Source organism: Sturnira hondurensis, unplaced genomic scaffold (assembly GCF_014824575.4).
Source record: "Sturnira hondurensis isolate 20B ecotype Veracruz unplaced genomic scaffold, ASM1482457v3 Scaffold0017436, whole genome shotgun sequence".
In the NCBI taxonomy this organism is placed as follows: Eukaryota; Metazoa; Chordata; class Mammalia; order Chiroptera; family Phyllostomidae; genus Sturnira; species Sturnira hondurensis.
This window is the reverse complement of record NW_028090067.1, coordinates 2847352-2861544: the sequence shown is the minus strand read 5'-3', so window position 1 is coordinate 2861544 and position 14193 is coordinate 2847352. Positions and strand designations below refer to the sequence as shown.

At 51.9% G+C, this 14193-nt stretch overlaps 1 protein-coding gene across 2 annotated transcripts in view; it reads right to left on the bottom strand.

Annotated features, from left to right (window-relative positions):
- VWF (von Willebrand factor) overlaps positions 1-14193 on the bottom strand; it is a 122936-nt gene that overhangs the window by 65862 nt on the left and 42881 nt on the right. For both annotated transcript variants that reach the window (XM_037067833.1, XM_037067832.1), the window contains exons 14-18: positions 11092-11287; positions 10272-10487; positions 6351-6591; positions 2521-2618; positions 472-632 (exon numbers count right to left, since the gene is read on the bottom strand). In XM_037067833.1, the coding sequence (XP_036923728.1) occupies positions 472-632; positions 2521-2618; positions 6351-6591; positions 10272-10487; positions 11092-11287 (912 nt within the window). The remainder of the gene's footprint in view (positions 1-471; positions 633-2520; positions 2619-6350; positions 6592-10271; positions 10488-11091; positions 11288-14193) is intronic.

Sequence of the window (14193 nt, the reverse complement as noted above, 5' to 3'; positions counted from 1 at the left end):
TGGGAGAGGAGTGAGCTGGACCCAGGGCTTGCTGATGCATGGCAAGGACGTCAGTGTCTTCTCTTGAAACAGAAAGCTGTACACATATAATATATGCCGGTCATGTGCATATACATGCGTGTATCCTCTCCTCATCATACAATGGACTGCAGCCCTTGGGAGAATTCTAGTGGAAAAGCCTATTTTCACTTGTATTTTCTGGAAATTCTTGCTTTGCTTCCTAGGGCACCTCCGTGCACTGAGTGTTTTTGTCAGATCTCATCAGCGTCAAACCCAGTCACTTTCCTACCATCTCCCATCTCGACTTTGGCGGCTGACTCGGCCACACAGAGGACCACAACCACCCGGGGTCCCCATCACCACCACCCCCGGCTCCACCCAGTTACCATCCTGGTTTAACTCCTGTTTCCCCGTCTCTCTGCCTGCAGGAAAATGGAAGGCTGCCCGCTCCTGGCAGCAGTGGCTGCTCACCATGCCCGGGGGGCAGAGGCAGCCGGAGACGCAGCCTATGCTCATGCACTCCAGGTCGTAGTTCTGGCAGGTCTTCGCACACTCCAGCCCTTCAGCCCTCGGGTTGTCAGCAGGACACACCAACTTGACCATGGGGGGCCGACAGGACAAGCTCCTTTTGCCTTGAGGATTGGAAAATCAAAGAGGCCATCAGTGATGGAGTGAGTAGACCTATCTCCTACACTGTCCTTTGGTCCCCTGGGTGCACTCGCTCGATTCCAAAGGCACAGATCTTCCCATTCCCAGGGATGAGGCACTGCCTGACCTCCTGAGCCAGGTTCCCTGTGTGGGACCAGAGGGCAGCCTCATCTACTCAGCTGAGCTTCTAACTGTTGCCTACACCGAAGGTGTCTCTGCTGATCCCAGTATCCCTTTGGTGGCCACACACCGCACCCCTCCTGCGTCCTGCTGTAGTGGGTTGCACCAAATCGGAATGCATGGCAGAGACGTCCAGACCCAAACTTTAAAGGACTGAGATCAGGCACTAAAAAGGAACCTCTGGGGGTCCCAACAGGACATTCAACCTTTGCCTAGCCATTGGCCATCCCAAGAATCCTATTTCCATTTGCAGCAATCCATCCCTTGAGACTCCCGCCCACCCTCCCGATCACCATCTCATATCACCAGCCAATAGACTATCTATTTTGCTTATTTTATTTCCCACCCCACCCCCACCTCAACCTCACCCACTAGAACATGTGCTCTGTGAAGGCAGGGATTCTTGCCTGCTCTGTCCATTGATATATTTCCTGACAATTAGCAGATATCCATGGCTGATTGAATAAATGATGGCAGCCAGTGACTGAAACAGCGCCTTTCCTTTAAAAACCCTCATGCACTTCATAGCATTTATACCTTACTGTACACACCACCTACAATCTCCTAAGGGACAAGAAAGCCAGCATCTTTAGCCTTATTTTCATATGGAAACTTTTGTTAGAAAACTAAAACTCTCAAAGGTGAAATGGCTTTTACAAATCTCACAATATTCTAGGGATTTCCTGACTTGGAAAGAGATGATCTCTTCCAGTGACTAGACCAGAAGACTCTGAGCAAGAGGAAGCGTTCACGACAGACTGAAGAGGCTTGGGAGACCCAAGCAGAGAGGGTTGGGAGTGTGGAAAAGGCGCTGCGATGAAAGAGCATGAAGAAGAAAGAGGCGGGCATCAGTGAGCCTGAGATTAGCTACGGGCCAAATGCTGGAGTCCCCACAAAAACCCATATGCTGAAATCTTAACCCCCAGTATAATAGCATTAGAGGGTGAGGCCTTTGGGAAGTGATTAGAACATAAGCATGGAGCCCTTATGCATGAGATTAATGCTCTTATAAAAGAGACCCCACAGAACTCCTCAGCCCCTTCCACTATGTGAGGACACAGGGAGAAGCCATCAGCTGTGAACCAGGAAGAGGACCCTCAGACTGAGAACCAGGCTGGCACCTGGGTCTCAGAATTACAGCCTCCAGAACTGTCAGCCACAAATGTCTGTTCATCAGCCACCCGGGCTGTGGTATTTTGTCATAGCAGGCTGAACAGAATAGGGCAAGGTCATGAGTTGTGAATTCAAACTGAGAGCAACAGGTCCAAACTCCCCGCTTTCAAATCCACCTGAGGAGCTTTCTAAAGAAGCGTCCTTGACAGCAAGTCCTTAGGGAAAAGGAGGCCATCGAAGGTGGGTGCTTTCACCGCATTCAAGGCCACCCATTCAGAACTGCTCACTGGGCTGAGGACACCAAGGGCAAGCTAGAGGTCTCACTGAATCCATCCTGCAGATAATTCAGTCTTTTCCAGGTCACAGAATAAAATTCCTCCTGCCTCAATAATTGGATGTCCACATGCAAGGAAAGGCGTGGCTAGTCCTGAAGTCACTCAGACAAACAGTAACTGTGGCAACCCTGCCCCGAGGCTGACTGAGTACACATGCAGAAACACCCCAGCTCTCTCCCCACCTCCATGCAGGGGAAGTGTGGGCAGAGGGTGGAGAAGAGCCCTGCCAGGGGTCCGTACTCACTGCGGTGAGACAGGGAACTGCTGAAGAGAGCGTGCTGTGGCAGCAGGCTGCCCGGGGCTCCACTCGTGGTGCAGTGCATAAAGCCATCCTCACAGTAGCTGCGGAGGGAAAACACAGCCCGGCTTTGCAAGAGCGGCGACAAGCACCAGGGCTATTTCCTTGCCTCCCACTCACTCTCTGGGCTCCCAGTCCCATCACGCCTCTGAAACACAGCTTGCTGTGGCCACCCTGTCGCTAAACTCAGCGGAACTGTTTTCAGTTCTTCTACTTGGCCCCTTTCAACAGTATTTATCACTGTTGTCTGCTCCATTCTTCTAGAAAAGAAGAAAAAGTCTCTCCTGGTTTTCCTCCTACTTTCCAGGTCGTTCCACCTCAGCCTCACTGTACCACTCTCCCCCTCTGTGGAATGTAGCCCAGCTCCTCTCTGCTCCTCACAGGGTGAGTCAGCCACACCCCAGCATCCACTACAGAGACTCACAAATTCTCATCAGCAGCTCAGATCTCTCCTTTGAACCTCAGACCCATACATTCAAAGGCCTATGAGATATGATAGCCACCTCCGGTGTCTCAGGCACTTCAAACTCAGTATGTTCAACACCGAACTCCTGACCCCCACCGAGCCAGCCCTCCTCAGGGCTCTGAGTCACTGCAGGATACCCCCATCCGTCTAGAGTCAGAAACCAGAGACTTGGGGATTAGCTGTGACACCACGTTCTCCCCACACCCTGCACCTGATTCATCACCAAGCCCTTGGACTTTGTGTCCTAAATAGCTCTGGAATTCATATCCCTCTCTGCCTCCACTGCCACAAGCCACTGTCACCTCTCACCCGGACAATGTAGGAGCTTTCTAACTGATGTCTCCACGCCTCTTCTTGCATTTCTCAAAAATACACTCTTCTTGGCAGCCCAAAGAGGAGTGTATCTTTGGAAAGTACCTTTCCAAAACCTAGATGGTAACCCTGCTCGGAATCCTTCAATAGCTCCCCCTCACTAGCTGTTCAGATAAAGGTCAAATCCCTACCATGGCCTTCCAGGACCCGTGGGATCTGACCCTACCTACCTCTCCCGTCTCCAACCTCCAGACTTTCTATCTTGAAGCAGTATTGCTCCCGTCAAACACAAGGGCCTTTACAGGCACCATTTCCTTTGATCTAACGTCACTTCCGCCCAACACACACATACACATCCTTCTTTGTCCCCACTCCATTTCAGGCTTTCATAGTGCAAGTACTGCTTTTCCTAGAACTCACCACCCTGTAACTTAACGTGTAGTTGAGCTTTTATTTGGTTAACATCTCTCTCTCTCCCCCTCTCTGTCACTGGACTCTGAGACCCAGGAAAGCAGAAGCCATGACTGCTCTTGCTCACCTTTATATCCCCAGCATGCAGCACAGGCTTTGCCTAAGGGACTCAATCATTTCTTAAGTTTTCTTTGATTCCTACCCTCCCATCCCAACCTCATCCCCTAACATGAGTATCTGCTTTCCTGGTATCTAGTCTCCAAAACGGCCCCCAGTGGTCCCCACATCCTGGCATCCACACGTTTGTGTAATCTCCTCCTACATTGTACCAAGGCGGGCCTCTGTGACCTATAGTATATACCATCACTCACTTAAGATTAGGTTATAAAAGTCTGTAGCTTCCATCTCCTCTTGCTGTTCTTGGCATCACTGTCCTCCCAAGCATTCAAGTTCAAATCCCTGGGGCCTTCTTCAATAAACCTTCTCCTCGCAAACATCCACCAGTCTGTGAACTTCCCAGTGTCTCTAGCTTCCGCCCCCGATCTCCATTTCCACTGCTATAACTTGCCGAGAGACTTGCCCCCTTCTGACCAGACTCTGTCAGTATCTTCCCACAACTAAACTCCCCGCCTTCGTACCTCATGCAGTTTTTGGAACCCACTCCCGAAGTGAAGCTACACTTTGCTCTGATTTCTTCTCTGCTCAAACCTTCCAAGGTCCCCACTGCCTATTGATCAAGCATTAGTTCTCACCCTATCTTTCAAAGACCCCGGAAACTGACTCCAACTTCCCACCAGTCTCATCTTTTCTCCAAACAACATACATTTCCCCCACGTACTGACCTTGGTGACGGATGAGCGCTCCTCACGTGTTTCAGTCCCAGGACCTCATCCCCACCGACAAGGCCCGCCTCCCATTACTCCACCCTACCCCAGCTGTTAGAATCCCCTGCCAACTCAGGAGCTACCTCGTGCCACCGATCTCCCCTAATTCCTCCCAAATGGAAGCAGTTGTCCCCTCTTCTGAAGAAGTGGAGTCTTTTACGTCTCTGATACAGGGGGTCTACCAAATGTTTTAGTGATTTCACCTCAGAACATCAGCCGTACCTACTTTCTGCCAGAACTGTGTTAGGTGTTGGGGGTCAGGACCTCACATATGTTCTCTGCTCTTGGGGACATCACAGTCTAGAGAGATATACTACACATTTCGCTGAAATCCAAGGCCAGTGGCCACAGTTGTCTTAAGATAAGTCTAAACAACCTGTTTTGGGTTCATGAACTTGGGAGGGGCTGCAAATTAATCACACTGGAATGATGAGAAACAGCTTCACACCAAATGCAATGTGCAGACCTCATCTGGATCTTGATTTGAACAAACCAATTACAAATAAATATTTTGAGACAAGTGGAAAAAAAGTAAATGTGAATGGAATGTTAGATGTTATCAAGGAATTATTATTAACGTTTAGGTTACTAATGGTATTATGGTTAGGATTTTTAAAGTACTTATCTATTAGAAACACATATTGAAGTATTTTCAGATAAGATCATAGAATAGCTCGGGCCCCGATTGGTGTGACTCAGTGGATTGAGTGCTGGCCTGCAAACCAAAGAGTCTCTGGTTCGATTCCTAGTCTAGGGCACATGCCTGGGTTGCAGGCCAGTTCCCCAGGGCGGGGCACTCGAGAGGAAACCAGGCCTTGATGTTTCTCTCCTTCTCCATCCCTTCCTCTCTCTAAAAATAAATAAATAAAATATTAAAAAAAAAAAGAATAGCTGGGGTTTTCTGTAGACTATTCCAGCCAAAAAGGAGGGGAGGGAGTAGATAAACTAAACATGACAAAGTGCTGATACTCACTGAAGCCGGGATGGATACAGCAGGGCCCCTTACACCATTCTTTCTCTTTTATGTCAGCTTGAAATCTCCCATCATCAGGACAACGTGACTGGTCTCCCTGGTAGGCTGTCAGCTCCTTTGGGGCCTGCACTGTCTGGTTCATCTTCTGATTCCCCATCTCTAGCCCCGCACCAGGGACAGGGCAGGTGCCAAGGAAGGGTTGCCCAACAAAGGTTCTGCTACAAATGTCTCTTGTGACCATGGCAACCCTGCTGAAGCTGGCCACAAGACAGGGCCCAGGTGCAGGGCTGCAAGAAGCAGGCACTACTTAGAGCTATTTCTAAGGGACATGCACGAAGCAAGTCAGCAATGTGCCACTGAGCCAACACTTCTGTGATGTCTGTTCTCCTGCTTCAAACGTTTTGACAGGAGACACCGACAAGAGGCTAAAAGCGTTGGGGACAAGAGAGCTCCTATGTCCTGTTCTAGAAAAGGGACACTGAGACCCAGAGGGGGAAATGGGGCTCAACACATGAGAGTTGGTAATAAAGCTCAAGAAATCCTCCCGCCAGCCTGCAGTTCTAGTTTCCTGTGTCGTAAGAAAGTCAGAGGACATGGGTGAAGTCCGAGCTCTGCCCTGACTTCCTGTGCAACTCTGGACAAGTCCCTTCCTTTCTTGCAGCCTCAGCTTACCCATCTGTGAAATGAAGGACTTGGAGGACCATTTCCTTTCCCTGGTGCTTGCACTCACCACATGGTGTGATGGTCTGAGAAGATGTCTTCCGGCTGGAAGATCTCACCATCATAGTAACAGGGGCAGTGGGCCTTGGACACGCAGTCTCCCCTCTCATCCAGGTACAGTCCTGGGGGACAGAAGCAGCCCTCCAGGCAGACCTCATTGCATTCCTCATCCGGGAAAGAGAGGGAGCGGCAGGTCATGTTGCAAGGGGTCCCGCACTGCAGGTACACCTGGTCCTGCGGGCAGCTCAGCGCTGGAGAGAAGGGAGGGGAAGAAAGGTTCAGTGGAAACATTAAGGTGACGAAGACGGTGGTCCTAGGACTTGGGGTACCACCCCTCACAGCTGTGACCCCCGAGGTATGTCTGTATGGTCACTGCTTTTCTTCCCCACTATGAGCAGAGTGTATTTTTACTCTCACAAATGCCTGTTCTAATTAGGGATACACACGTTTCCCCTGCTTAACCACAGAGGCCATGCTCAGTCATCTCTGAATTCTCAAAGCCTGGGACAGAGTGGAGATCCTGGGGGACCGTGAAGCTGTGGATATTAAAAAGAACTAGAATTGATGGGCAAGGGCATTTCTCCCACGGTGATAATAACAATAATGGCCATGATTTACTGAGCGCCTACCGTATACCCTGCTCCGCACACAGGCTATATGCGTTTTACGCCTCTCTCAGTGAGTTAGGGCTCATATCCACCTTCCTATGGGTGAGAAAATGGACACTTAAGCTAAGTGACTCATCAGGATCAGGGATCACAGGAAGAAGCAGAGGCAGGATTTGAACCCAGCTCTCTGTGATCCGAGAGCTCGTGCTTTTAACCATTAGGCTCTAAAAAGGAAATAGTCCTTTAGGAACCATGCTTTGGAGGGCACACTCGTCACAAAAAGCAGGGACACCCTTATACCCACTCCAGCGCCGTGGGCAGCTCACACCTACCCACAGCCCTCCCTCTCCCCAGCCTCCCACATCGAAATAGCACAACAGACAAAAGCCAGAAGGAAGTGTGGCCAAGTGGCAAAGCAGCTAAGACGGGGGCTCTAAAACCCAAGTTCCCGGTTCAAGCCTCAATTCTGCCATTAGTTCATGAGGAGACTTGGAGCAGTTCCCCCTGGAATGTAAGAGTTACATCCACCTGTGACAGCCCAGTGAGCTGCCGTGTTTAGAGCAACGCCCAGCACACGGTAAACGTTCCTGTTGGTATTACATACGATTCCTGGGGAAACTCAGCCCCAGCTCCTCAGCAGGCTCCAGCTGGGAGGGGTGCTCCTGAGACAGGTCTGGGTCTGAGAAGACCTGGCCCTCCTGGACTCTGGCCGACACACACCCCACTTTCTGCGCTCACAGCAGTCTCATGAGCACCCCGATGATGAGATTCTCTACTGGGAGGTGTGGAGAGCAAAATGTTTTCCTGTTGCTGATCAGCTCTTGTCCAAGAAATGAGACCCCCACTCGGGACACTCTTCCTGGGACCATCAGAATCCGCCCCCTCTCGTTAGAGTCCTTCTCACGTGAAACCCACAGAAGCTGTCAAAGAAAGCCCTGCCCTGAACCTCAGGAATGGGGGTGGGGGATCTCTCCAGAGGTTCCCTGCAGACTCCCCCTCCTGCAGCTGCTCTGGGCTTGGCATTTGCAAGGAGCTGGGGAGGAGGGGGGCTCTCTAGATATCTCCCAGAACCAGCAGAGTGGTTGGATCATTGGATGAGCATTTAGGGCAAGGGTGGGTTAAGATGGGAGCGAGTTGGACTGTAAGGATGGAAATCAATTTCAGTCCATTGAGCCCACAATGATAAGGGCACATTTCACTCATTAAGGAGCAGCTGGACCTAAGAGCTGCCTCTATCCTCTGACAGGCTGTCTCTAGAACTGACTTGGAGCCATATTAAATTTTTTCTTCCCTAGAAAAGTGCCCATCTTTGTTTAGGAGACATTTGGGGTGCTCCCTTTGTGTGCTGAAGGCTGTGCTAGGTTTGGGGAGGCAGAGATGGTAAAACTTGGTCCCTTCCTTCAAGGAGCCCATAGGCCTGTCTTCCCAAAGAAAACAACCAAATTATAAGGAAAAAATGTGAGTGCTTCTCCAGAATCTCCTCACAGCACCCCACAACATAGCTATGTGATAGGTCCTTGCTCCATGAGTGTCCCCATTTGGTGTGACTTCTTCTGGATGGAGTCAGTGGTTTAAGAAACAGAGTGAACCCAGGAGTCCTGCCCACTCACCTTGGGATCCAGGGAACGACCCAAGGCCATCTGGCCGGCCTTCTCTCTGGTTCACCTCCACATAAACCCAGAGAGACAATTTCTCTCCCCACTGCCCCACACCTCCTGCCATGCCTTAAAGTCTCGGGAGTCAGGGACACTCTAACCCAACCTCGGTCCCTGCTAAAGCTGCTATCAGTGGGGGTCAAGAACAGCTGCTCTTGGGCGATTAAACAATAGTTGGGAAAGTCCTCCACATTCTAGGAGAATGTCCCAAACCAGGAGATCCTTCAGATGCTAATGCATCACTTCTAACATTGTTGGATGAGCAAGGCAGATTCACAAACACCACATCCTTTACCCCTCATTACTTCCCCCCATTTCTAAACAGCAAACTCTCCTGAGGACCTGAAGTCTGGACGGGTGAAGGGAAGGGCTCGAGATCACAGAGCTGGGAAGTCACCGGCAAGTAGCGGACAAGGGCTCAGCCTTAGTCCGCCCTACCGCTGGACCTGTGCTGTCCCAGAGCTAGAGGGATAAGGGGGCGCAACTGCGCGTGTCTGCACACTTGTTCCCTTCCGTCCTTAGATGCGTCTCTGTTCCTCTTCTACGTGAGCGTGCTTACACTCAAAATGTGAGCTGGCTCAGCAAACCCCGTACCTAAACTTCTCTTCAGATGCATGATATTTAGTCCCTTCGCCATTTCTCATAGCTCCTAGGTTTTTGCTTTCATCAAGACCACCACTATTTTTGTCTTCAAACACATCCACTGAGCCCTAAAAATCAAAATATCCATTACACCTTCTCCTTCCAGCATACCCTCCTCACTTCAACACATCACTGCTACTGTTCCACTGTTGGAAACAGCTCTTTTCTGCCAAAGGCTGTCTTTTAAAAGCCTGATCAAGTACACTGCCTCCTGAAAGCCTTCCTTGGTTGCCCCTGCAGTAATCTAATTATCATTTTACTCAGTGTGATAGGCACCTAGGAGGAAAGCAGTCCCATCTGTGTCTCTAAAAGGAAGGTTCAGGTCTGTATCACTGCCATTTCCTGATCACGCTGGACACTCGGCAAATGTCCACAGAGGAACAACAATAACAGCAAAAGGTGAGCACAGTCCAGCCACTCAGGACCAGAGTGTCAGGTAGATGGATTCCAACTCTAGTGCCAGGAACTTAAGAGGGCAGAGTGAGACTCTAAAGTCGGCTGGGGACAATGATGTCATTCCACTTCATATAACTTTATACAATGCCTGAGATTTGGGCTGGGAGTCTACTAAAGGTTTGCATGAAGTTCAGAGGACAGGATTGGTGGGTGCCTATCCCGTTGCCTTCATAGACCCTCCAGGGAGGCAGAGACGCACGCACTCCACAATAGAGAGGTAGATAAGCAAATACAGGTGGCCATACAGGTGGCGGACACTAGGTGGCAGCAGGCACAGGAACTATGTGCTTGGCAGGGACACCAGGGTTCTAGGTCCCCAGGTAAGGAGTCCAACTTGCCCTCCTGAAACAGGTGGGAATGGCTAGACTGTCCAGTGAGCGAGCCAGTCCCCACCACCGTGTCTTGCTGGGAGATGGGAAGGGAAAGTGGCTGCGAATGAACCGTTCCCACACCCCATGCTTGTCAGAACGCAGGAATGCACAGTCAGTACTAAGCAAAGAACAAGGGCCCAGAGATGGAGGGCATCTGTTGGGTTTCCAGGAAGGGGTGGCAAGCAGGGAGCGCACCCACCACAGAAGCTGGGCTCCCGCCATGCGACCTGCACGCCTTTCCGGGCACAGGCAGCGGCGTAGTTGGCCACAGCGTTGCACAGGCAGTCCTTGCCATCGGCGCAGGAGCAGACGTCGTAGTGGCAATTGTGCAGGTAGGGCAGGGGGCTCACGGCGTGGTGACAGGCCTCAAACTTGGAGGATGCCAGGAGAGAGCATGCCTCCTCTGCAAACTTGGCTGTGGGGAAGAGCAGAAGGGGAGAGAGGGCTTGGCGAGGGCTCTGCCACAGGGCTGTGCTCTGAAATCCTCATCCCAGCTCCTCCCTGTGTGGCGCGTGCTGCACAAACAACTCTTGGCTCTCCGACTCCCTGAGATTTATCTTGCGCAGCCAATATCCTTTCCTAATTACGTTTGGCTTAAGTACATAATCAGCTACATTTCCAGGCACACCTTGTTCCCTGATGGATTGGGTAAGCAGGGGACTTCCATGCAGGGCTGATGTGCTGCCGCAGACAAATCTGCAAACGGCCACCCCAGTGCATCTATCTGCCGATACTTTAATTCAGAGCCTGGGTGACTGCTGCTATGACAGACTGAGAAGTTCAGGGACGGAACCACGATATATCCTGTTCTTTGCTTTCCCAGGATGTGACCCACTGAGGGTGCCCCATAAAGGGACTCTGAAGAATAAAGAACAATCGAGAGGTAGATAAGCAAATGCTGGTGGTAAAAACCGAGTGCCTCCCTCCCCCAGTGGCGGGCACCCTGTCCCGTGGAACGCACCCAACAGCGGGGACCTCCGGGCGCTGCAGATTCCCCCACCCCCACCCCGCTCACGTACCCAGGCGCGGGTTGAGACTGCACGGGTCGCTTTGCTGCTTCCGCAGGTCCTCGCAGTCCCCGCGCAGCTTCCAGGCGTTCCCGAAGTCCTCCACCAGGGGCTCCACCAGGCCCGAGGGCGTGCGGAAGTCGTCGCCTTTGTTGCCGTTGAAGTTGCCACACAGGCCGCAGGTCCTGCCCGCGTAGACTGGGGACAGCTGCCGGCAGAGCAGACCACCTTGGGGCCACTGCCGCCAAAGCGGCCACAGCTTTCTTTTGCGAGTGAGGTGGTTTTAATAAAAAATGCTCCCCGGTGAAAGATAAGTAAAAAGTTAGTAACCCGCAGCTAAGCCCTCGGCCACAGAAGAAAGAAGGAAAGCTAAGCACAGTATCCTTTACCGACAGCTCCATTCCCAATCTTAAGTCAGCAGAGACCTGCCCTTCTGGAAGGGATTTTAGACAGTATCCGGTCATTTACCAATGGCGACAGAGTCCCTGAGAGGGAGAGGGACTTGCCTGAGGTCACAAAGCTGGGGCCAGTAGCCAGGCCGGCCCCTCCAGTGTGCTGCTCTCTGCCACCCTGGACCACAGGAGTGGATGCCTGAGCCAATGGGCCCTGGCACCCACCAGAATCAAGTGCAAAGTCAATGTGTTTTACTGATCATTCATATCCATCACACATGTGGGCTAAGCAGGCTCGGCTGGTTATGGTTAGAGTCCTCTCAGAGCTCACCTTTGGTGACAAAGGAGACCACCTTCCCCTCTGTATTTAACTCAGCCACAGAGTGTCACTGAAGAGAAAAGGCCATGAGCCAAGAGGACTCTAGGGGTTGTGATGGGAGGAGGTGGGGTCACTGAGGACTCTGGAGTGGCCTGCTGTGGGCGACCTGGAGGGGTCCTGGGGTCAAACTCCATCTGAGCCCAAATTGCACACACAGGAACAGCTTGGGGAGTCGAGCCTGCTGCTCACCCGGCACAGCTGGGGCATCTGCTGGTGGCTATGGAGAGGGTCCTGGTCCAGAGATGGTGCAGGGCTGGGGCCCCAGAGCCCTGCCTCCAGCTCTGCACACAATTAATGCAGCCAGCAAGCACCCTGTGTTCTGAGAGCCGCCTGCACTCGGCACGGGCCTGAGTGGTCATCCCTTGGATGCCCCCTTCCAGCTTCCAGCCCTGACTTAACAAGATGCAGGATGGACAATACAGTGACGGGTTCAAGACCCATAAAAACGTACCCAAGTAAATATCATGAATGAGAAAGAGGATGGGGTAATGGTTCCTCATTTGCTTTACAAATGTGCTTCCGCCTTCGACACCCAGGCCTTCCTGACCACCTGTTTAAAATGTAGTTCCCCCTCACCCTGGCATTCCTGGCCCCTTCTCTGCTTTATTTATCCCCCCAGGATTTATCACCTTCTAATACATGATATCATTTACTTGTTGGTTCTGTCTATTGGCTGTCTGCCCCCATTAGAATTTAAACTAAATGAGGCAAGGATTCTGGTCAGTTCAGCTTCACTGTTGTAACCACAGCCTCTCCGATAGTTCCTGTGGACACACAACAATTCTGTGTTGGAGAAATGAGCTGGCTGAACTGACTGAACAACTTTGTGAGTGAATGAAGCTCTCCTCCAGGCATAGGCTGGAATGCAATGCTAACGGTCAAGGCCAGCTCTGGGCAAAGCAGCAAAATCGGTGACCACTCTTCCCCCTCACCCACATCTCAGCATCATCTCTTTCCTCCTCATTCTCAGACCTGAGTGACCTCCTATCCTCAAAGTGCCCTCTTGCTCACCCCACTGGGCCTGCCTTCACTCTCACCCCTCACTCTCTACGATGGTATCTTCTTCTATCTCCTTGGTCCGTCTCAGGACTCAGCTGTCCAAGGCTGAGCTGGGCGCTGTGTCACATCCAGCAGAATCCCACTGCCTGGACGGCCTGGCCCTCGGGGACAGGGTATCTATCCCTCACTGGAGGGAAGGAGAGCTGGGAGCCCTGCAGCCCCGTGCTGGCCTCCTCTCCAGCTGAGTGCACTCGGCCTGCTCCTCCCCATGTCCTGCCTCCGGCTAGCATCCCCTACTGGGCAGCCCCCACACACCCCAGGGTCAGCACGGTGATGCGGCTGCCTCCCGGCCCCCTTTCCTCCTCCAAAACACGGACAATGTTCCCACAGCCCTGGGTCATCTGCCCACGTCCTGAATCTCAACCATTGAAGTCCTCTTTTAGTTAGCTAACTGGACTGAAACCCCTCCCAAAGACACGCTGCATCCCATTCCGACGAAAGGAAGGCTTCCCAGCTCTCCTCAGAGGAGAGACGAAGAACAGAGGAACCTGAAGGGAGCTGCCGCGCAGACAAGGCGTTAGGGGCCTGAGGACTCAGGAGAAACCACGCCCATCAAGAGCGCCCTCCGTGGGAGGGGGAGGTTCCCGAGGCAGTGAAGTGGCTAACGGAGCGCCTCCGTCAGGACCCTGAGCAGGAGGTGGCGTCCGAAACCTGAGTTTGAGTCCTGGCTCTGTAACCAAAGGACCCCGAGACCCAGGGCAAATCACTTTCTTGCCCCAGAAATGATGGCTCTTTGTTACCAACTGTGAGTGAGGGGTTCACAAGATCTCTTCATGCTCCACGGCCTGTGGCCATAAGATTTACTTTTTTATATACATGGGGGGAGGGGATGTGGTTGCTTTGGAACTTTCTTGGGGACTGTAAAACAGGAGGAAGAACATGATGTCATAGGGATGGAGGGAACTGGGATCTCATGAGGGACACCCCAGATGCCCATCACAGGATTGTACCACCAGCCCGCTGGGACTGGGGGCCCAGGGACACGGAAGGAGACTCCCCAGGGATGCTACAAATGACCTAGGGCAGTAGTTCTCAAAGTGCGGTCTTCGGACCCATGGAGGGTCTCTGATGCCCTTTTGAGGGGCCCTACAAGGCCAAAATGCTTTCATAGTACAAAGACGTTATTTGTCTCCCTCCCTCTCATTCTCTTATGAGCACGAAGTGGTGCTTTCCAGAGGCAACATGACATGTAGCATTGCAGCAGATAGGATGCAGGGTGGAGGGGGACCCGCTGTCTTCTGTTAAGCTAGCCATTAAAGAAATGTGCAGAATTGTAAAACAATG